The following is a 24,651-nucleotide window of genomic DNA, read 5'->3' on the forward strand; positions in this document are numbered from 1 at the left end:
AAAAGGATTTGTGAAAGGCTATAAATAAAACATTTACCAAAAAAAAAAAAAAATGGGGCAGCTGCAGTTCCACAAGCATCTGCTTCTCTCTGCTGTAGACACATCCCTTACGTGCCCAAAAGAGGGGTGAGGTGAATGAGGTAAATGCTGAGCTGTGAATTCCTGAGCCACCCAGCCTGTTACTAATCACCATGATTAAATATTGACACAGTGACTGCACACAGGGCTCCCAGGCAGAGATCAGTACCCCTCTGTGGTGGCAGCAGAGAAATCCAGACAAAGAAATAGTTCCCCAAGCACTTACACTGCAAGACCCCATCCTACAATTACCATCCCCTGGGTACTGGCAGCATGTGTGAGAGCTTGCAGAGCTCTAGCAAGAGGCAGGTGGGGGTCAGGAGGTTTCTGACCCCCAGTCATTGCCTTTGGGACTCCCTTTGCTGCAGTCTCCAGCAGCTGGGTAGGGCGAGCAGGATGAGGCAGCACAGAGGGATCTGCTTCCCTGCAGCAAACACAGGCTGTTACTCAGAAGAATAATAGGGCCCTGCTGCTCTGGCTGCCAACCCCAGGGCATTCTCAGGGAAGCTCCCAGACCTCCCAGTCTCGCTTGGCTACCTCCCTGTATGCCTGCCTGGGCTGGCAAGCCTGGTCATTGCATCCCCCCACACACTCCCTCAAGAATCTTATGCCCCTTCCTTTCATGGGTCCCAGTCAGAGATCAGGACAAAAGCTTGTGAACCTGCACTTGAGATTGCTCCTATTCAGGAAAGTGTCTAATCTTATGTCTAAGAGTGTCCTGCACAGGGATGCACAAACACACCCAAACCAGGAAGATTTTGCCCTAGAGACACTCGCTGCCAGAACATGGAAGCCTCTGGAGGCCATAGCTCCTTCTTCTCTCTCCTCCTCCTCCCCGACACTTCTGGTTAACGTGCTGGGCTGTGTGCCAGGGGAGCAGATGTACAACAGCATGGTTTTTACTCCTGTATTGGAGCCGTCTCCAGCGCTGATTTTGACCATGGTCATTTTTTAATACAGCAGCTGACTTGGCCACAAGTGAAAAATAAAATATGATCCCTTGCAATTGCAAACTGCCCAAAGCCATCTGAGCTCCTTCTCCTCTGGGAACAAGAAGCAGTATCTGTGAAGTTCCTCTGTATCCAGTGCATCTACTAGCCCAAACTCCATTCCTTCTTCATTAGATTTTCCCTCTTCATCTCTTCAAATCATATTGGGCAGCTGCAGAAGCCAGGATGAATTTGTGGCAGCTCAGTACTTGTAAAGCAGCAGAATATTAAATTTTTCAGCTTGACCCTGCTCCAGTGCTAAGGTTTTTAATGAATGCTGCCTGTTGCTTGTGTTAAGAAAAATCACTTCCAAGTCTGAAGCTCTAAGGAGCATTTGCTTTGTGGCTGAAGTTTCTTATCCTGATACCAGAGAGAAAAGTATATTTCAAAAGTGATGATGGAGAGGTAGCTTTTGAGAATATATTTGCAGGGAAGCAACTAAGACACAGCTTGTATATTGAAACAAAATGTTGCAAGGCACCAATTTCTCCATTCCCCTGGTTTCACACTGCAGCATCCAGCAGCTTTGCCCCTGTGGGGTGAAGGACTGCAGCTGCTGCAGCTGCTGTGAGGCTGGATGGGACCACCCTAGATCCAGCTTCCCTCCTTGCTCTCCCAGGAGCAGTGAGGATGGGGGGAAAGAGGGAGGAAGTTACGCTGCAGCTTCTTTCCCCATGGAGTGTCAGAGGCTGCAAAGACAGATGGAGGCAAGGGGCCAGAGAGGGGACCAAGGTACTCACTTGTGGTGGTTGCTTATCCCCTTTCAGTGTACCTTCTGCTGAGGATGGCTCATGTTCACAGCCAGTGGCAGCCCTGAAAAGCACAGAACCTACTTATTTGGGATGGGGAGAGGAAGAAGAGAAGACAGGACACAATGTATTTATTATCCATCCCAGACATAAACAACAAGCTGTTAATTACCAGACTGTAGCACAGTCTGATACAGTTGTAGCATACACAGTTTATACTGGAAATTGTTGTTTAAAGAAAATATCAAGGATGGTATTTCTTTGGCTTCTGGTTTGCCTGTACTGAGCATGTTGCTTGGTACTTTAGTACAAGCCCAGTACATTTCCAGTTAACCAGAATTTAGCTGGGAAGAAGCCTGAGCCATCCCCCAGGTTTGCAGATGGGTTCGGAGAGGGGTCAGGGAAGCTGGATTTTGTTCCACTCAACCTCACACTTTTCCCCTGTCTTCAGGGAAGATGCTGGGGCTGAGGGGGTCACTCTAACCCAGGTGTAGGTCTCACACATCTGGCCTGATCGAATTGGTTTTTAGAAGCTGAGAGCTGCTCAGTGTCCAGCAGCAGAAGTGCTTATGCAGTGGAAATTAAAGGGAGGGTGATGTGGGACTTTGCAGAGAAGGAAACACACTTTGTCCTGATTTCTCCAGATACTTTTGTAACCTTGAGACGAGTGAAAGAAGCTTCAGTTCTGTTCTTCCACTTTTGATGATATTTTAATAGTCATTAATTAACACAGTTGTGCATTCAAGTACTTGAACACTTGTGGTTTAGATGCAACTTCAACCAGCACTTGAGGATTGGGATGAACATCATGGTCCATAGCCAAACAGCTGTAAAGCACGTACACAAGAAGTGACACACCACCATCTCAGGCAGTCATTTGACTCACATTGCTTTCAGCTGTAGCTTCTTTTCTTGCTATTCCTCACCCCTTAAGAATCCTCACTTGTTACTCCATCATTTTCTGATTTGGGGCCAAAAGGTGAACCAGCCTGGGTTAGCAATAACTTCATCTGTATGGAGGTTGTTTGCAACACAAATCAAGTCTTCAGTCTCTTCATTGTGTATCTTGACAAACAGTCTCACTGACACAACCGGGAGAGCAGGGCTGGAGAGAAATGAGTGGGCAAATGCAGAATGAAGTCTCTCTTGAGCAAGACCTCCTCCAGAAGTGTGCATGCCATCCAGGTGCTATTTCCTGCTCATGCTGCTGCTGCTGCTATGCATACAGGGGCTGCCTATTGCTCACACTCTCCAGAACCTGCGTGGGCAGCACAGTGGTAAATGCACTCTAAATACGAGTATCAGCAACTGCTTTACATCTACTGAAGAACTGAATGTGTAATGGAGAAGGCAGTAGTTCAAGTGGTAGTCTCAAATTTTGCTGCTGTTGGTTCCTCAGTGACTCTTCCCTAGTTCCCATTTTTTCTAGCTCTACTTCCATTTCATACATTAAAACACATAACAAGAATTTCTATCCTTGGTTATGAAAATTTGTAGCAAGAACTTTAGTTATTGAAATAGCATGGACTTAATTATAATTGGTCTGAATTTTCTGATGAAATTAATCCAGATTTTACTCCCTTCTTGAGAACAACGAAATATGTGGTGGTAACTTATACTTCTACAAATCAAGTGCTTATTGTTCACCTAAATTTTTTCAGCCTTCTTTCAAATCACTTTATCTCCTGCTTTCCAGAAGAGAAAATTTCAAATGCTTAAGTTCAGCCTGTAAAAGTTGTTCATGGGTTGGCGCAGAGTGTGAGCTGAGACAAATGTTGTCCCAGGCTATCTGTCACCTCAAAAGCCATCAGTCAAAAAAAACCAGAAGCTGATTTTACATTAAGGCATCCATTATCAGTTCCTATAAATACATTTTAGTGGAGACTTCTATAGGTTGTTAAGGGGCAGGTCTGTAGTTATGGCACCCAATGAATAAAAAGAGGGAAAATTAATTTCCTGCCTTGAGTGAGTCTCAATTTCATCATAGGAAAAACTACATCACGAAGCTGACTGCAATTTAATGTACACAGCTTTCCTATTTAGCCATTAAGCTGATTATTGTCTGCTGGATGGATGTGTCTTTCCTTTTAATGTTAATGATAGTCCCACATATGCAATGACAGAATAAATGTCAAACTATGCGAACCATTTAATCCTTAAAGGAAAATTGAGTAAATCCTTCAAGCAGTGTAGGATCTACCAGCAAAGTGATGGGAGCCCGTGAAGGGTAGAGAGAGCTTCTAGCAGAGCTGAAATGTAGGGATGTTGTTTTGCCAGCTTTGGCAGCAAAGACAACTGAAGATGTTCCCATCCATCCTGTTGCCATCCCTGTCCCCTTGTGCTGTCATCCCCTGCTCTCTGAGTTGATTCAACTGTAAAAATGAGCTGCTCACAGGCCTGAGGTTTAAATCACCCCTTCAGAAGAAACCAGTAACCAGGTTGCCCTTGTTGGTCTTTAACCCAGCTCATTTCACAGTTCTGCAGAGAGTTGTACCAGAAGCACTGGGAGCAGCAAACAGTGGCCAGAGTCCAGGAACAAGCAATTAGGGAAGGGCTGGGGAGAAAACTTCCTACACTGGCGTAGGAGGGAGCCGGCATGCTGAAGGATGTGGAGTTATGCCAGGGTGCCTGCCTTGGCACACAGCATGGCTCTGCCACCTCTGCACAGGAACACTGGCTCATGGAGCTGTGGCTCACCCAGCTGATGACTCCAGCAGGGTTTGGTCAGCACATGGCTCTTCACCTGAGCCTTTGCCCAGGCTTTGAGGTGGACTGTCCAGTTCTCCTGGATCACAGCCAGGTTATTCAAGGTCCATCCCTGTTGTCTGCCCTCTGAGGCACCTCTAGAAGTCATGGACACATGCCAGGGCAGCATGACGGGGGACTCCATGACCCAGAAAATCCTGAAGATGAATAGAAAAGGCAACACCAAAACATTCTTTGGAGTTCTCTATGCAGCCATAAAGCAATTGTTTAGATGGACAAAAAGAGCAGGAGCTGGATGAAAACCAGCTCTAAGATTCACTGATTAAGCTGAAGAGGAATCTGGGATTTTACTCTTTTAGTAAACCACTGAGCTACGTCAGTAAAATCAGCTTTAACTGTGTATTTTCACACACATTTCACAACCTAACAAGTTTACCAATAAACAAACACAGTGGAATCCTTAATATCTTGAGTGCTAACTTGCCAGGAGGTCAGAGCCACTGCAGAGGAACTAAGCTGGTCTGGCCCAGTCTATTCCCATAGACTGAAAATCCAGTGGGTGTCCCCACTAACAGCCTACCTGCAGACCTGGGATACTTTAATTCCCTGCTCTTTGTCACAAAACATGTATTTATTTAAGAAATAAAGAAGATTCTTGCCTTTGGATTTGAGATACTTAGAGGTCTTTTCCAACTTTAGTGACTCTATAATTCTATGATTCCGTGATTTCTGAGGTAACCCTCATGGAGTTGAAGGAATGCAGTCAATCACAGCAGAGGGGAATTAAACCAGACTTTTGTCATCAAACAGAGAACAGGTTATCAGATCAAGGTGTTTCCTCCCCACATAGGGCCTTCTTCCATGGATGAGTCAATCCAGATTCACATGGAGTCTCTCATGTGATACCAACAGGATATGAAAGAGAAAATATCCAGGAGGGTCCACACTGCAGATCTGGCAGGTCAGCCTCTGCAAGCCCTGTTTGCCACCTCACCTACTCTTGTCCTCCAAGACTGATGGGGACTTTGCCAAGTCCTGATGTGTTGTTGTGGTCAAGACAGCTCCACATGCAAGGCTGCTGCTCACTGGCTGCTGGCAGTGGCTCCTGCCCCTGCATCTGACCTGCTCTTCTGGCTGGCTGTGGTTTGGTGAGCCACATCCCTGCTCCCACATTCCCTGCACTGGTTACCATTTGCTGCAGTAGTATCAGCAACAGCAGAGCAGACAGGAGCAGGGAAGAGGACAGAGCACCTTTCAAAGGATATTTGAAAGAAATGCCCCCCTTAGCTAGGAGGGGCTGTGCTGTTCATCAGAAAGGCTGTGAACTGTGACCTGTTTTGGGGGTGACAGTGGAGGTGTCAGTAGAGATGTGACTCTGAACAAGGTTGTCCATTCAGAAGCACATGCCCCCCATCTCCATTGCCAGGATAGCTAATATGAACATCAGTTATTTCATCGGTCTTCTCCTTCTTCTTGGAAGCTCTACTCCTCTGCCATCACAGCTAATGAATAATTTTTATGAGATATTGGGAATGCAGATTGAGACCATTTAAGTACCACTACTGGAAAAGAGTGCATGCATTCTGAGAAATGACAGGTAGGTGACAGGCACTGACTGGAAGGTTCACTCTGCCAAGCAGTAGCTGCAAAGGCAAAGGAGAGCAGGGGTTCAGGGACGTGCAAAACCACATGAGCTGCCCATCAGATGTGCTGGCTTCAGTGGCAGTAGTCAGAAGCACGCTATTCACATCTTCTGTGTGATTTGCTTGCGTGTCTAAATGTCTGATACACAGCAGCAAGTGTCAGGCCACTGCAGATGACTGAATGGCTGAACTTGGTCACTTTGCGTCGTCACTTTGCTACTTGTAGTAACTCTCAGCATCATCATCCCATTAAGCAGCCTGTAGGCCTGGGCAGGTCCCTTCTCCGTGGGTAAGGCTTGCCATACAGTGCACAAACAGCCCTGGTTGCAGGGCCAGTGGGAGGGAGGAGACTTTATTAGGAAGGAAAAGATTACTTTTATTGTTCTGAACGACAGTTGGTGGTGAAATGTGTGATAACATGTACAAGTTCATGCAAATGGATGTGGTCACAAGCTGTGCCAAGGGTGCAGAGGACTTTAGCCTCAGAACTGCAGCAGTGCCTCCCTCACAGAGCAGCAAATAGCCCTGTCTGTTCAGTGTGGTGGCTGGCTGGGTGTGGAGCACTGTAGCAGCAGGACAGCACATAGTCATAAGGATCTGGGGTCCTGCCAATGCTCTTCTTGCAAAGGTTGAAGAACCTGAGTGACAGGGGAAGAGGCCAGAGGCTGGCTGCAGCTCCTGGAGCAGGACCAGGTACACAGCACCTCACTGGGGACTTGTGAGGAGGAAGAAGAGGGGCAGTGGCTGCTGTTCATTGCTTAGGTTCCACACGGATTACTTTTCTTCTCTCCAGAAACACTCCAGTTTTGAGATGTTATCTCCACCATTTCTTACGTGTCTCTGAAGACTGTTTAGTGGTGAATTTGGCAGGGTTAAGTAAAAGGCTGGACTCAATGATTAATTAGAGGCCTTTCTGAACCTTAATGATTCTAACCCAGAGATTCTAACCCAAGTCTATCCCCAGTTTCCCTCTTGAGCTCTTTTATGTGCTGATGGATGAAAGCATGTTCCTGGGGCCTTTGCTGATCTGCTGCTGCAATGCAATCTATCTTTTAGCAGGGATGCTGCACGGGGCCTGTTACCTACTTGGTTGCTCATATCTGCCTGGGAGGGTTCAGGGAGTGCTGATGAACCCTGGTTAGTGATCACATTACTGGTTCTGCAGGTAGTGCCCTCCCTTTTTTTGGATGACATAACAAAAAAATTGTACATTGACAAAATCTAAAGGAATGTAGCAAGAGCCTTGCTCTGGTGATGCCCACAAAGGTGCCTCCTGAAATCCTGCAGAACTGGAAAAATACACACTCGTGCACTGGTCCTGATGCACAGTTGGAGAGGTCTCAGCAAACATTTCATTATCCCGTTTTATATCTGCAGCTCATGGATTGCTGGATCCATAAAACTGTCATGCCCTCAGGCTCAGATATTTTGTGATGGCAAGAAAGAGTCCACGGTCGTGCTTTGTAATTTAGGTTTTGCATAAATAATTTTATTGCAGCCTGCTACACTAACTTCAGAAGGCTCCAAAACAGAGCTGAATTCATCAAGGTCAAGGCATTCACCTTCCACAGCCAGAGGCACATGGAGGAGGAGATATGTGACCAGCACCTGGTTGACCACCCTAGGCATGGCAGCCAAGAGGGTCATTGACAGCTGGGTGACACATCAGCAGCCTTTGTCATGAGATTATGTGAGCTGGGCACAAACTCACATGCTCAGCTCCCAGAGCTGCCACTCCCCATCACTGCTACATGACTCACAGGCAGCTCAAAACCTTCCCTGATAAGGGGTTTGCAGAAACAAAAAGCAATACAGTAAACAGGGAGTAATAGGATAATAAAAAAGAAAAACCTTCAAGAAGAGCCAAAATCAAATTTTCCAGACTTTTATTAACCAAACCAGATAGTGTGAAGGCATAAAAGCTGGCACTGATTTTTTGTGTGAATTGCTGCATGTCTAGCACTATGTGTCCTCCTGAACAAAGACTGCCAGTCTCTGCTCTTCACTAGAGCTGAGCATATGATCCTTAAGGATGCAGAGGAAAATGGAGAGCTGTGCTTGGAGGGTTTCCAGCTAAAGAATAGGGAAACGGGCAGCCATAGACTTGAGTATGCTGACCAGGAGAAAAGCTGGGGAGAAAGAGGCATATTTTGCCAACTGCACTCCCAGTTACTTAGCCTGCAGCTGTAGCTGGGGAGAGGGTGAGTAGCGTGCAGGGTGAATGCAAGCTCACGTCCACTCAAGGTAACTCATTTTCTCATTACTGAGAAGTGTGATGCACATGTTGGCAGTGTCCTGCAGGCACTGGTTTCAGGTCTCCCCTGACAGGGCTGTTTGCTGCAAGCAAAGACATGGAATGCATGGACAATGCCTGTGCTGACCAGACATGGAATGATTGTGACCTGCTTGTCAGCCTCAAGTCATTTCAATGCGGCAGAGATTGGCTCCCTTACAATGCCATTCCAACCCCAGAAGCTGAAAAAGTCCAGGGAAAACTCAGCTCCACCTCCAGTCCTGGGCTGGGGTGGCAGGTAGAAAGAGTGCCTGCATGAAGTAGGCTGGGATTGCAAGGATCTGTGCAACCAGAGGAAACATCTGGTCAGCAGCTGCAGCATGGCTGAGGCCAGCGTGGCATGGTGCACACAGGTGAACGCTGAGAGCAGAGCAGTGTGACCAGCAGCCGCACCCTGCAGCACTGGAGTGCACATCCACACACAGGTATGGCTGGGGCAGAGCTTGCTCTGCTGGGACATTGCTTCTGACACTGTTCAGTCCAGCTGTGATCCCAGAAGGAATGGGTACCATCGGAGCCAAGAGGTGGAGGCACCACCTTCCACTGCCCCATGCAGCTTTGACAATGCTTGTACCCATCTTCTAGCTGCTTCTCCCCCTTGCTTCAGGTTCTCAACCTGTCTGTCTGTAAAGGAAAAGCCTGTCTCCAAAGCAGGACTTCCTGTCCCACGAGCTGATTCTTTTCTTCCCCAGCCTGATCCCTTCTCCAGCAACAGTCGAAATTGTCAGAGAACACAAGCAGGGTGTCACAGGGCAGCAGCAAACTTGCTTTCATCATTCCTGCAAAGGTACCATCAACTAGAGCTGTTTCAAAATGTAGGCTCTGCTGACCTCTAGGGGACTGCTACAAACCCAAAACCACAAAGGCTTCAAAGCTCGTAGCACGTTACAGCCCATCTTCCCAGGCTCCTCAGGAGCCCTGCGGTGGGGATAACACAGCTGACATAACCCACTCCTGGTCTCTTTAGCACTACTAGGAGCTGTAAATAAAACCCTGGCTCCAACACTGCCTCTTCCATCTCACCCTTATGGCAGCAATATCTCAAGAAATGTGTACAAGAAATGTTAGGTTGTTGGGGAGATATTGCCTGCTATCAGACTGCCTCATGTAATTGCTGCTTTTCAGCATGGAGAAGCACTCTGGGAGTTTGGGGGTTTCAGTATCAGTTTGTCTAATAAAAGGTATAAAAGCCTTGCCTTGGTGTCACAAGTACAGCACTACTTGGTGAAAATCATGGATGCATACATCTAGGCATTGGAAATAAAGTTAAATGTGCTTTTTTATGGCATTTCATCACTCAGTAAACAAGTGGCAGAAGCAAGAACCTTGTCACAGAGTAGAAGGAATGTGAAGAAAACGTAAAATCTGATGTGCTCCTTAAAACAGCCCATGGTGCTGCCAAGGGCAGTAACAGCATTTCCCAGCTGGCTGCTTGAGAACAGCTGTGCTGGGGAACAGAGCATTAGGCAAGAGCCAACAGAGGCAGCACATACTGTGTACCTCTAATGGACCTGCTCTTGATAGAAAGCCAAATCCTATCACAGCCCTAGAGGATCCTAATTCCTTGATCCAGGGAAGGTGTGACATGATGTAACTTTGGAGAGCTGGAACGTGGACAGACTTGAGCTGGGAAAAAAAACCTGTGCTCATGGCAGTGCCCCCAGCTGCAGCCACCACCTTGCAGGGCAGCTCCCCACCACAGCAGGGCAGATGGCTGTCCCTGGGCTGAGGTCCATGTTACAGACAGCTGATGTCTAAACAATTTAAATTCACTTGACCTTCTGACACAGGCAGAAGCCCATCCAGCAGAGCTGAGAGGGCAGCAGGCTCCAAGCAGCTGAAGAGGTGCCTGGGAACAGCACTGCTTCTGCAAGGGCAGCTCTATCTGTAGCCAGAGCCTGACTGTCCCAGTGGCTTCCACCATATGCAAAGGTCTCTCAAGAGGCTGTGGGGCCTGTGCTGTTGGGATCATGCTCCAACACGAGGGAGGCAGTCCTGGCAGGCACTCCACCAGCCACAGGAATGACTTTATAGGCAGCACTTGGGGTTCTGGGCACACCAGAGGACATGTAATTAGTGTGCTCCTACTCAGTGCTCATGCCCTGGGAAGTGCCAAAATACATGGCAAAAATACAAGGCAAGTGCTAAGTTAAAGCAATTCCTCTTCCATGGGCTGGAAAATGTCAACCCACAGAGGCTCATGACAAAAGGTAACAACTGACTTGACTCTTTCAACTAATCAGGGTGAGAAGATGTCAAAGTGGCAATTAAGAGTGAAGTGTTTAAAGAAAAGAGACAAATTATTTGAACAGAATCACCATTTTCATTTCAGCTTCGTTACATGTCTCTTAATTAGAACAGATGTCTCCCTATTCTGTGCAAAACAGAAAAGGACCTGTGAGGTCTGAAATACTGGCTCATACACAAATACTACCACCAATTCCTGGCTTCTGACAGCAAATCCACTGCCTCAGACTGTGCCAAACCAAACCAACTGATGATTCTGGGTCCATCAGGGCTGGCTTTGCAGCGCCCAAAGCTCAGATGACATAATTTTCTCCTCCTTACACCTATAAACACTGTGTGTTATCCTACCATGCACCAGCAGTGCCCATTAAAGTCAGGCCTGTGCCACATCCATTGTAGCTGTGTTTTTAGTCCCTCTCAGATTCACAACTGAGTTGATTTTGCTCACAGAGAGAAGACACCATCAGTCATCAGAGTTTGGTAAGCTCTTTAATGGGAAGCTCATGGTGTTATGACACTGCTGGATTTGACACCTTGGTGGTGGACGAGGAAGGAGGATCAGAAGGCAGGCAGTGCTCCACTGTAGGCTTACACCTCTGAAAGTGCTGAACAAAAGGGCAACTTCTTTTGCTGACTCCTTTCACAGCTTAATAGTCCCAAAGACAGAGAGGTCTTCCAGCCAGAAACATTATGGAAACCACACCAAAGACAGCCTTGGCACGGCATGGCACAACATGATTTCTGTTTGGTGTGTTGAGGGCTGACTAGTCCCTGCATTAGTAAAGGAAAACTTGACAAAAGAATTGCATTGACTGAAATCCAGAGCTGACACTTCTACCACCCTTGAAGATGAAAGCTTCCTTTACATGCAGTGTTACCACAGATCTTTGCCTACATGAGCAATAGCATGTTGGTACAGAAAGGGAATTTCAAAGTTCAATGGATTTTACATGAAACCAGTAAGGTTCATTATAGTCAGCAATAACTAGTTCAAAGAAGTTTGGGTTTTTTTCTTGTAGACAAATGAAGGCCCTTTTTGTTAATCTATTTTTTTTTATGTCCAAGCTCGTACTGACAGTGTAGTGCTACACAGCTCCGTAAAAACTGGGGTTTGCAATAATGCAGATGTGCCTTTAGGGGATGTCTTTCTTCAAAAAAAAAATCAGCAATGAGAAAAAAGTCAAACACAGATCATGTAAAAGACAATGTGGCTCACTGAACTGGTAAATGTGGTTAAGTGAAGATGTTTCCTCTGCCCACCTGCCACAGACATCAGACACCAACAGTGCAACTAAGACTTGAAGTCCAATAAAACTCCAAAGTAACAGAATCTGCCCTTTAAGGACCAAATTTAAGGACTCTATTTAAATATCTGCATTGGAAGTGATGTCCCCTGAGCCTTCAGCTCCGTGGTTACCCTGCAAGCATGTCATCAAGTCCAGCTTGTTACAGGGTCTAGGAATTGCTGCCCTGAGTCACTCCTGCCCGGCTCTCACACAAAGCTTTCCCAGCTGCAGCTGTCTGCAGAGACAGGCTGCTGGGGAGGAGGGGAGGTCCTGCCAGAATTAAACACATAAAACAAAGCATTTGCCTCTGCTCAGCAATTTACAGAAAGGGGCATCCAGCTAATGCCCCTGAAGGGATCTTTCCCAATTTCCCATGTCCTCTGGCCAGACCGAAAACAGCCAGCAGAGAAAGAGACCTCCCAGTGACCAAGGCAACTAGACAAGTCTCATTTTCTGATGTCCAACCTGGAGAGTCTCAATGGGTTATGATTTTCAGAGACTGGATTATCTGGCTAGACATAACTGCCTGTAAAAAGATACTGGGTCTGGCACATGAATGACTGCTGTCTTCTGCACAACCCCTGTCTGGCATGGACCACTCATGGGTCCTCAAGAGATAACACATCTCCCATGCCACCTCATCCCCCTGTACAGAAAGGACAGTGTGACTCACACTGTACTGAACTGCAGCTCCACTGATGCACCTGGCTTCAATCTGTGGGATGTAAGAGGTGCTTCTCTCCTCCTTCCTATGCTTCCCTTCTTCTGGGAGTGAGAACTTCTGAGAAGAACAGAATGGTAAGGATGGACAGGAAGGAAATATGGACACAGGATAAGGATGTAACCTCACCTCCTGCCACTGCTGAAGCTAACACTGAGTAAAACAGCCATAGACATCAGCCCTGGATTCCAGACAAAGATCAGGAAAGACGCTGAAAGAGGCTGGGAATATGTCCTGAATGGCAGCTTTCCAAAACACTGTCTATAATGTTATTGCAATCGTTTTCACTGTCACAGTCTCATGTCCCACCTTGCAGAGGGGTAAAGGGCAGGGACCTACTCAGCAATTTTGCAGCAGAAACTCCTCCCCGCTGCCCCCAGCCACCATATGATACAGCATATCTTCCATGGGTCACAGTGACAAGATGCAGCAGCTGACATGCATGTCACTGATGCAGGCAAGCTAACTATGGCTATTCCCAGAAAAAGTGGCATTATTACACGCATGAGACTTTCAAAGGCACGGCACTATGCATGGAGGGAAACTGCCTGGAAAAGAGCTGGGAGCAAGGCAGAAGGTGGAGCTAAAGTCTGGTAATGGTTCAGGTCGTCATGCTCTGGGGTGAGTTTTTCCCCTCATTTCTGTGAGATAACACTCTCACAATTTTTTTTCTTCTCATGAACAAGTCCTTTTAAAGAGATGATACTATACACCTAAAAAAGGAGCTTCCTGCAGCCTGACTGCTGCTCCTACCAACTCACACAATATCATAATGCTGGAGAAGAGAAATAGGCTTTTCAGTTTGCTTTCTCTATCCCTTCCTCCCTCTACCATCACAATGCATTAATCAGGCAGGACACTAACAGGAAAACACTACTGAGCTCAAGGCCTCGGTAGTGTCCAGAGGAGCTTTTTCATAAACTGCGTGATCATGAATGATCATCAATATGCAGATATTTGGCAGGATGGCTTTGGCTGTCTCACAAATATCAGCATCTCTCTCTCTGAAGGGGCTTTGCTCACTCTTGCCCCTGCACTTGTCACAGTTCTGAAATCTGCCTTTCCATCTGGCAGATGGAAATCCCATGTATTTCTCATCACGCAAGCAGCACTCTGCTTACTGCATTCATGCAACTCATATTCAGAAGCACCAGTTCTGCAGGAGGCCCTGCTCTGCTGTATTTATATTTACTTAGAGCATGAAATGCCTATGAGAAAGGCCGAGGGAAAAGGGAAACCCTTCTATGTCCTTTCATTACCGGTTTGCTCTGAGGATAGGCAATGATGATGTGTATCTCTGTTCACCCACAGACCTAAAGTGCTATATACACTGCTGGACAAATAATACTAACAGTCCCTTTTAGAAAAGGCTTAAGGTGGGACTTTCAAAGGAGTTATCCTGCACCTGTTAAATTTTCCAGAGGCCTGCATGCATAACTGGAGCCCTGCCGTGAATTCTCAGCCTGAGACCCACTTAAAGCTCAGGCCAAGATAATGGCAGAGCTACAAACCCATATCTCACTGAGTACCCAGGCTTAGAAGCATTTATGTGTGTGTTGGCAAATCTTATGTCTCAGTCTGGCAGCCTAGTCACAGGGTCATGCTACCCCTGATTACTTACTGAACAGCTACTAATGGCAATATGTGGTAGGAGGGAGGGAAAAATAAAATACAAATGAAATACAAAAACATTTTGTAGTACAACCAAACCAGCTCCACACCTCTTGCATCATTTGGCAAGTATGGAAAAGTAACACAGTAATAAAGAAATGTATTTGGTCAAAGTAAGGAATCAATATTTTTTGATATAATACATTCTATATTAATGCTCATTCACATTTATTACATGTAAATTAAATCTTCTATGTATAAAATTCCAGTTTATTCTCAGTGCTGCCTGGTCATGCTTCAGTTCAGCAGCAGGGCTCAACATCTTCGGCTCCTAGCGAAGTGAGAGGAAACGAGAGTGCTCAGCTTTCTGCAGGGCCAAGCCTCCTCACACATCCCTTGTCCTGCAGGTCCTGCCTGAACAAAATCTCCCTGCCTTCAGTGGGAGTTTTGCAGGGGACTGCAGAAGGGCTGGCTGTCCAGCACTTGCAGTCTGTGTGGAAATCACTCAAATGGCACATGACATTCCAAAGAAAAAGTGAGTTAGTGAATACAGAAAATAATAATAACATATCTACATAATTTACAGCGTTGGTTGCTTGTAACTGTACTAATGCTCAACTGCTCATTAACAATTCAATCAATATGCAGGGAAAGGTAGCAGAGTGCAGTACACGTTACAACCTGCATGCAATTACAAGCACTGGATCTTAGTCTTTTCTCATTTCATGAACTCCTGCCTATCCTGCTGCCACCAGCGCCCAGTTCCCACTGAGCCTTGTGGAGTCAATCCCTCACAGCATTTAGGCCAGTCCCCATCTCTGCCACAGGCCCCTGACACCATGCAAGGCGCATTTAGCAGCAGGCCCTCAGCTAGTACCCATGTCCACCCTGCACCCTCCCCTCTGCTGTGCCAGCACTCTGTGCAGCCACAGGCTGAGCCAGGTTGTGGGACCAATCCAGCTGGAAGCCTGCTTGTCTGTAAAAGGCACAGGGCTGTGTCCCAGTCAGGCCAGGCTCTCAGCCCAGCTCACTGTGCAGGTGTGAGTAGGGTGCCTGCACCTGCACATTGGTGCCAGCCACCTGCTCCTCAAACAAATGGGTGAAGTGCCCAGCAAACCTGAACAGCAGGACTTTGCCTCCAGCTTGCACAACTGTAAATTGCTCGCTTGCACTACAGTAGAGCAGAGGATAGTCAGCCCCATAAGATCTACTTGTCTGAGCCACAACCCAAGGGTTGGATGCTATGAAGAGAGTGGTTCTTCCAATGGAAGGCTCTGTTTAAGGTTGTAGCATCTGTCCTAGCTGGAGAAGAAAGAAAAATTTAGGGGCTTAAAGCAGGGGTGGAAACCACTGGTCTTACACTTTATTTCAGTAAGCAAAAAGCCTATTGCTGCTATACAGTGCTATACAGTGAACTGCCACAGTTCTCACATCACTAGTCCATAGAAAAGGTGCTGCAACTACCATGTCTATGCCTGCATGCTGAAAGAATGTACAAAGTTGCATTAAGCTCTGGTTTTCTTCCACATTTTTTTTAATATTCTCAGACTCTGACTTTTACTGTGTTGCAGACACTTCTGTGCAGACTCCGGGAACACACATCATCCCAGTTATGGAAGATCTTTGCCTCCGACAGAAAAATCATGTGCTATGCATCTCTCAAACCATCATAAATGTAAACCATCAAGAAAACTTGCTCTCTTTAGTAACCCTGGAAAAAGAGTCTTTAAAAAATCTATTGAAAAGGAAACATCATTAACAACAGGGTTTTCAAAATTATGCGAGTTATTTATAGGAATTGTCCAAGCATTTTCTTTTTGCTCACTCTTTGTTTTTATAAAGCTAATTCTGTATAAAAGGGCTTTTGAAGCATGTGACCTTCATTTTACAATTTTTAAAAAACTGGAAAAAAAGGAGTAAATTTAGAAACATCATTCTTGATTGTGGAAAACAGCTGTATTACAACAGAATTACCTTTGCTTCTTATATTTTCGGTACAAAAGGCAAGTAAATAAAGAGACCCTGCATCTTCACAGTCTGGCACTCATCCAAGTTACCTGGAACTACGTAAAACAGGTAAAAAGTATGAGGGGTCATCTTCTCCTTCATACCCTTCATACTAAGAGCCTCACCAAATCCCTTGGGGAGCAAGTCCCCGGATAAGTAAAACCTCACTAGATTTTCTATCAGCTGAAGCAGTATTTTAGCTCCCCTCCAATAAGGTGTACATGCCCAGACTTGCTCAAAGGCCCAGGAAGAGGTCTGGCAGAATTTTAAGAGCCAGGTGCTGGTTGATACCCTTATGGCTTCAGTGTTAAGTTGCATTCAAGTTGCGTTCAAGGAAGATTCTGGAAACGACAGGCCTATCAGTCTCACTTCAGTGCCCAGTAAAATCATGGAAAACATTATTCTGGAAGATATATAAAAACACCTGGAGTACTGGTCACAGCCAGCATGGCTTCATGAAGGCAAAGTCCTGTTTGTCAAACCTGACTTCTTTTTATGACAAGGTAATCCATCTGGCTGATCAAGGGAAGCAAGTTGATGCCATATATTTGGAGTTCAGTAAAACTTTTGATACTGTATCAAAAGTATCCTTCTGACCAAAATGTCCAGCACACAGCTGGATAAACATGTCATGGGATGGGTCAGTAACTGGTTCATAGGCTGGGCACAAAGGGTTACAGTGAACGGCATGACATCTGACTGGTGATCTGTCACCAGTGGGGTTCCATAAGGCTCCATCCTTGGCCCTGTGTGCTTCAACATCTCATTAACAACCAAGACACAGGACTTGAAGGAATACTAAGTAAGTTTGATGATGACACTAAATTGGGAGGAGCTGTCAACTCTCTAGAGGGCAGAGAGAGATGGGCAATCACCAATTGTGTAAAGTTTACAGGGGCAAGTGCCAGGTTCTGCACCTGGGACAGGACAACCCTGGCTGTGTGTAAAGACCAGGGAATGAGAGGATGAGGATCAGTGCTGTAGAAAGGGACCTGGGGTCCTCGTTGATGGCAAGCTGAATGTGAGTCAGCAGTGCCCTGGCAGCCAGGAGGGCCAAGCATGTCCTGGGGGGCATCAGGGACAGCAGTGCCACCCAGGCAAGGGAGGGGACTGTCCTGCTTTGCTCTGCTCTGCACTGGGGCAGCCTCACCTTAAGTGCTGGGGGCAGTTTTGGGAGCCACAATATAAAGAAGACATTTAACTATTAGAGAGTGTCCAGAGGAGGGCAAAAACGGTGGTGAAGGGTCTGGAAGGGAAGCCTGGTGAGGAATGGCTGAGGTCACTTGGTTTGTTCAGCCTGGAGGAGACTGAGGGGAGACCTCATTGTGGTCTTCAGCATCCTCAGCAGGGGAAGAGGAGGGGAAGCTACACGTCTCTCCACTCTCATGACCAGTGACAGGACCCAAGAGAATGGCCTGAAGCTGTCAGGGGAGGTTCAGGTTGGTTATCAGGAAAGGTTCCACACCCAGAGGGTGGCTGGGCACCTGAACAGGCTCCCCAAAGAAGTGGTCACGCACAAACCTGACAGAGTTCAAGAAGCATTTGGACAACAGTCTCAGGCACATGGTTTGACTCTTAGGCTGCCCTGTGCAGGGCCAAGAGTTGGACTCGAGGATTCTGATGGGTCTCTTCCATTTCAGCATATTCTATGATTCCATGACTCTAATGCACAATGCCACAAGGTTTGAGTAATAATTTGGCAGTGTATCAAAACCAGCAAAGCTTAAAGTTAGTTGTCATGCAGAAGTGGGACAGGCGACAGCTATTTTTTACTTGATTTGTAGGAAAGCAGCACTTGCCTTTGGATCACATGGTGTGGAAGGGCTGGTTACAATGTGTGCTGCTGGTGCCAGTTATTCCCAGGTATTAATTCAGCACTTGGAAACTCAGGTCTCAGTGAAATCACATCAATATGTCTGACACCCCCTGGATTCCTACGTCCTATTATTATTGTTAAGCCTTCATATGCACTTCTGCAGCACGAACCATTACTAAACTATTGTTTTTCAGGAGAAGTCTCTCCACGTTTGGTACTTTGTCAAAAACCTATAGCTGTTGAACTAAAAAGAAAAGCGCAGGTGGTGTTTGCTCTCTGCGCTGGTTTCCTTGGAAAGGTCACGGGTGAGGACTCTCCCCACACGCCTCCTACATTCTCAGTACTCTACATTCATGTCAGCAAACACTACTCTCGAACACAAATCGAAGAGACAAGTCAGCGACAAAACTACTTCTAGACTGATAACGGCAGAATGCTACCAAGACAATTCCATAGAAAACCCACTGAAGCAGGAGCAAAATTCAGGTCACTTCTTAGCAAAGCTCATCACGGATTATTATTATTTTTTTTAAAACCTTTTTTTGTAAAACTTTTATCTTGGCAGCCAGATATCCCCTTGTGATGTGCTAATTCAAGCAGGCTAACGTGGGACCACCTGACCCCACCTGGTACCAAAGGCTTCCGAATTTTTTTATAGCTTCTCAGAAAATCACTGCTGACTGACACCCATCTGTTGGTGATCGGCTTCTGGCTCCTCTTCTTCCACATCTGCGTTATATTCTTCAAATGCATCATCATCAACATCTGGAAGCCCAAGTAACTACAAAGAAGAGAAAATACTGTGTAACAGTGAATTACCCACTTGTGCAGCTTTGCTGCAAATCTTCACACAAATCCTACGTGCACTTCTTAAAAACCTCAAACCCCGGAATAACAATACTGCATAATGATCTTGACTCTTTTTCTTTCTCTCCTGGGATAAAGAAAGATTTGAAAATGCATCCTCACACCAAATTAAGCGCTCAGAGACCGGAAGATAAATAAAACAAAAACAAAGCACTTGCAAAAAGCTTCACATTCTTCCCTGAGGTCACATTATGAATTGTTGAGTGTTTAGACTTGGCAGTGGTTTAACTTCAGAAAGAATCATGATAATACTGTAGCAGTAGTTGTCTTGGTTTAAGCTTGTTTTTCATCAGCCCTATAAAAGCAAAGAAGAAAACATCCTCATGAAGGACTGCCTAGTGTGGAATAGGCAAGGAGTCCCTAAAAGCCCAAAGGACCCGTCATGTCAAACGCTCTTCTTGAAGCCTTCACACCAGATAAAGTCTTGCCTGCTGTGTGAAGCCCTTGCAGTAAGAATTACCGTGTATTCCACTGAAATGCTGTCCCTTTAGACTTCTGCAAATTAGATTTGGGCTTGCAAGCAATTGCCAGTCCATTCTGCTTGGATAATGTTTGGATGCCTCTACCTGATGGCTCCAACCACTGCAATGTCACCTCTTTGGTAGAGGAAGAAGCGCAAACAGCCATGTTTGAACTTCTCCCCTCTCCCCCAAAAGGTTGCCACACCAACAGAAGTCAGGAAGACAGATAAGCCAAATTACAATCAAAATAATGCATCTGTTGTGGAAATCTCAGATTCCTCCACTAACAGCTATTAATAGCCACAAAGCAAAATCATAGGCCTGGCATTACTGAGAATACCATGTATTTAGCTTGCCAGGGCTGGAAGAGCAGCACAGATGCATGTAACACCCTCTTTGGTGATGCAGCTGTTAGCTCTTGAAAGAGGCAAAGCTCAGAAAAATCGTGAAGAGGGTGACGCTCTTTAGGTGAGAGCATGGAAATGAGAAGGCTGCAATGAGGCAGATTTTCAGGGACTTAAACTAATTCAGTCTGTGATCGACATTCAAAATTATTCAGTGGACATAAATAAAAGGCATAGAATTAGCTTCTGGGTGCAATGAAGCTTGTATTCCTCACTGTCACTGGGAGAAAATCAGATTTCTGTTGCAGGCTTTCTTTGGCAGGGAAATGGAAGGAGAATTTGCTGACTAAATCCCCTCGTTCGCATTTTAAAAATACTTACAGAGACCCCAAATGGAAATTTGTTTTCTGAGCAGAACAAAGTAATTTTTCCTTTTGCATACATATTTTTCAAATCAAATGCTTAATTGAACATGAACTGCTGAGTTCATTTTCAGGATGTGGGGGTTTTATTTTGTGTTGAAGCTAAAATTAAAATACTCAATTTTCAAAAGGTAAAATTAGGGACTCTTTCTAGACCTTCTTATACACCAGTATTATTTTTGATCAACTAATCTGGTATATTCAAATTACATGTGAGTGTTGCACTCCTGTTTGTATCACCTGGCAGAAAGAGTTTTGATTGCATTTTTTTCCCCACCTCTGGTCATAATTCTTCTTTGATTTGCAAGGAAATGAGTCACATGAATCTTCATTTTATGGGATACTATACTGCAAAATTTGCATGGAAAACACAATGTGCACCACAAGAACTCCAAACATACGCACAATCCCAAAGGATGGGGAGTACATCCTGCTTTTCACACATCCCCACTCTCTTTGCCATCAGGAAATCCAGCTCCTCTTTCCCTGGAGGTGTAAATCAGAGGGAGCAGTGTAAATCAGAGTGATGCTGTAGGCTTTAGTGGTTTTACAGAGGAAGAATGGGGGTGGGGTGGGATGGGATGGGATTCTTCTCCAAGGGAGATGCAGTTTTATTCTCTCGCAGACATTTTATGACCCTCCAAGCCACCAAGGACCTCAGCCATGCAAGTCTTGCTTTTAGGTGTCATATCCTGCTGTTTCCCACAGGATTATGGTGGCCCCTCACTGCTGTTAACCCCTTACTGCTCTCTGGACTGCAGTGACAAATCAGCCCACACCTTCAACACACTAAGGGAGAATCAGGGTCCAAAGCGCAGGGAGCTCTACAAACATTGGGACAAGACAGAAGGAGGGTATACAAAAGGTAAGGACAAAGTAAGATGATGAAGATGGCCTGGGCTGATCCTAGATTGACTCCCTTATCTTCTTTCCCACACACTAGTTTCTGCTTCTAGTCCATAGCTGCTATGTATTTTGAAGTATCAGATATGCAGCAGACTTGAAAGGACTTAACTGCAGAGGAAAACAAGGAGAAAAGACATAAAATAGAAAAGTGTTGTAAAAAGAGAGAGCTGATTCATCAGCAGAAAAGCCAAGGGGAACCAAAACTGCCAGGCAGGGATGCATAACTTAGGAGGAGGTCAGGGGCATGGTGAGGAGGGAAGAAGGGAGGGTAACAACCAGCAGCATTGAACGACAGCTATTTATTTCTGCTGGCCAAACTACCCATCTGGAGGTAAAGGAGAGGTCATGGGACATGCATGAATACAGTGCACATGGAATAAATGGCTTTTACACTGCAGACTACCCACTTCAGATGTAGGCTTTCCAGGCTGAAGATGAGCTCAGTGTAGGACCCCTGAAATCTGCTGCTGAATTGTATGACTCATGCCTTGGTTTCCTGCAAACTTTGCCAGTTGGTGTGATGTCCTTCAGGCATTTCTTATATTTGTCTTCCTTAACCCTTTCAAAGTGCCCTGATTTTACAAATAACTTCACAGTTACTAACTCACAGAAGCAGAGTGACACCATCTCCTACCAAAAGCTGGCACACAAGCACACTGAAAAATCAACCATGGACAAGACTGAACTTTAGCAGTCCATGTGATGCTACACTAGAGATAACCAGTTCTGTTGAATCCCTGTGGGAAGGACTACGTCTCCAGACAGATATGCTTGAAAGCACCAGCATGGGCACATCCTAGCACCAGATCATGGCACCTCTGACACCAGAGAGACCAAAACACAGAAGGAGATGGGATGCTCTGAGGCAAGTAACGGTATTTGAGCCCAGTGCTATTCGTTGATATCATGTACCTTGGTGGTGTCTGGCACTTCTGGATGCTCCCTGAAGAAGTGGATAATAAGACAAATCACAAAGTCTTGTGGAAACCAACCCAGGAAGGCAGTAATGGGTAGAGAGAGCATGCCCCTCATCACCTTCAGTAAAGAAACACCTTGAGAGGTGTGGATAGTTGTTGCAGGCAAACCAGCACTTTTTAAAAGCCTCATCTAATTAAATATCCTGCTTGGCACTGTGTTTAGGCACATAAAACATTAGGGAGAGATGCCTGAGAGCAGTGAGGGGCAGCGAGGGACAGTGAGCAGACCTACACCACCCTCACTGCCTTCTGTGCCCAGGGAAGACTGGTGAGCAGAGGGAATTCTCTGTCTCTCACTGAGAGAGATGCCAACTGCTGGGCATTCATATTCTCACTGTCTCCAAAACCAGGGCCCAGCAGCATGAGGAGCCAGTGCCTTTCCCACTCCACAGCCCCAGGGCAAGCTCATGGAGACACAGCTGGGTTGTTATCATGAACGTGCAGAGCAGGGCTGAGCCAAGTTACTGGAAAAAGTTGTTTTTGGGGCCCTCAGTAATGGGAAGGCAGATGCTCATGCTGTGCAAAACGGCATGAAAAGCTGCAGATGCACTGCCACTGTTTTCTTCTAAATATTCCCCTTCAAAGGACCCCAGCAAAGAATTTCAGAACTGTCTAATAATCACAGATGTCTACTGGGAATACCAAAATGAAGAAGACTTTCAGAAGGTGCTTTACAGTGCTTAGCAAGAACCTGCTAAAAACCTGGTCCCCAGTGTCCCAGACTGAGAGCCAGAGCCACTACATACTTCAGAAAAGCCCAGTATGACCTTCAGTTGCAGTTTCTTCCTGAACTGGAGTTTGCCAGACTGGTCTCTGTCAGCTGATTTGCTGGGATAGAGAAGAAATGCCTTGCAAATGCACTGTTGCCTTGAAGCTGACAGCAAGGTGGTCTCATTAATAAAATGGGTCCAGTTCAGAAAGGACAGGAGACACTATGAAGTGATGCCAAGGAAATAATTTCCCCATCTCAAAGAAAAGAGGTTTTATTCTGGGAAAGGCCTGAGGGTGCAAAGTAGATCTTTCCATACATCTACTGTAATACCATTCAATTTTTAAAATCTTTCCTCCCATGTATGTGCTATTTTTAATTGCTACTATTAGGAAAAAATGTCAATACACTCCTTAATTAGACTTGTCTACACACAGCCATACCTCAAATGATAAACTCTTACGCTGATGCAAATCTCTCAATACTGGGTGAAAGGAGAATCTGAGAAACTTAATATCTGTGGTACAACCACGAAAAAATGAAGAGTTACTTGATTACAGTCTGAAAGATGTTTCTGGAAACTGAGGACACCATTTTTGTGCAAACAAAAGCAAAATGAAATTCAACAGCTAGGAAGCAAAACTAGAAAAATGCAGATTGTAAACAAAAGAGTTATTCAGAGCACCATAACTAGCCATGAGAAGAAAAAGTGCCCAGCAGTGTTGTATCCTTTAAGTCACCTGAAGACTGCATCAAGAGTCAGTGTCTTTGGAAAGGACACATTCTAGTTCAACCTCATTTTATATGGTCAGCTGTGGGAATCATGAGGTGAAATGTGATGTATTAATGAAGGGCTCAGGATACATGAGCATAATGGTTCCCCTTGCTTTCAACCTTTTTATTCTGAAGAGTAGCTCAAGTTGCTTTGACTGAAGTCAATTTCTCAGTAACTTAAATTATGCTGGAATAAATGTGGTTTAAGTGAAATAAGTATTCTGTACCAATTTAATTAAGTCTTTTTTAAGTCCTCCTTAGTTAAACCAATGGAAGTTCCTCATCAAAGGCACAGCTTCCCTGAGCAGGAGAGGACAGCTATGAAGATCTCAGAGCCCAATATTGTTCCGGAAAGCATAATTATATTTTTTGCATGTTTTCACAATTACAAGCAGCTGTAGTGACAGATCAGATTTCCAGTCCTTTCTAAGAAAAGTGTACATCTGTTCTATTTATTTCTAGCCTCTCAAAGGATTCTTTAGAACGATGCTCTTTTATGTCGACCAGCTGTGGTGATCTGTGCAAGGGTGTAACACAGGGAGGGCCAGTGTTTTCATATCGGTGCTCCAGGCCCTCCCTTTCACACTAAATACTTGGGATACATTTCCAGTCTTCTCAACTAGTCAGCCAGAAAAAGACAGGAGGGGAAAGTTGAGTATAAAAACATCCATTGGTGAACTTTCTTATGAACATGACAGGAGAATGGCTCTGGCTACAAACCTTCCCCTGCTTTTGCACCAAGCCCTTAGCCAGCCCTAAACATGCAAAAGGAGTATTTGCCAGAAATGAAGGACAATGGCCAGCCTAAGACACCACGCCCTGATGAAATCCTGGCTTTGGCACAAATCTTAGCGTTAAACAAGGATGGAGAAAGCTGAGTAGCAGCAAAACAGGAAAATACAGGCCCCCTCCCCACAAAACCCAGCTTCTCTTCCAACTTCTTCTCAAGCAGTGACCAAACCAGTGTGTGCAAATACCAAGTGGCAACCATCCTAATAGCAAAATCTGCATCACTTGGGGGAAAAAAACCCCAATCATAAAATAA

General features: G+C 45.5%; 1 protein-coding gene across 4 annotated transcripts in view; it reads right to left on the reverse strand.

Moving 5' to 3' along the window:
* MTURN (maturin, neural progenitor differentiation regulator homolog) overlaps positions 1 to 24,651 on the reverse strand; it is a 69,562-nt gene that overhangs the window by 38,426 nt on the left and 6,485 nt on the right. For 3 of the 4 annotated variants that reach the window (XR_010784087.1, XR_010784086.1, XM_066555782.1), the window contains exon 3: positions 18,773 to 18,927. Coding sequence is in view for 2 of the 4 variants with exons in the window: in XM_066555782.1 (XP_066411879.1) it covers positions 18,817 to 18,927 (111 nt within the window). In the remaining 2 variants the exon portion in view is untranslated. Of the gene's footprint in view, positions 1 to 14,463; positions 18,928 to 24,651 lie in introns of those variants that run through there. The other variant, XM_066555768.1, reaches the window with a different exon arrangement.

Source organism: Molothrus aeneus, chromosome 1 (genome assembly GCF_037042795.1).
Source record: "Molothrus aeneus isolate 106 chromosome 1, BPBGC_Maene_1.0, whole genome shotgun sequence".
In the NCBI taxonomy this organism is placed as follows: Eukaryota; Metazoa; Chordata; class Aves; order Passeriformes; family Icteridae; genus Molothrus; species Molothrus aeneus.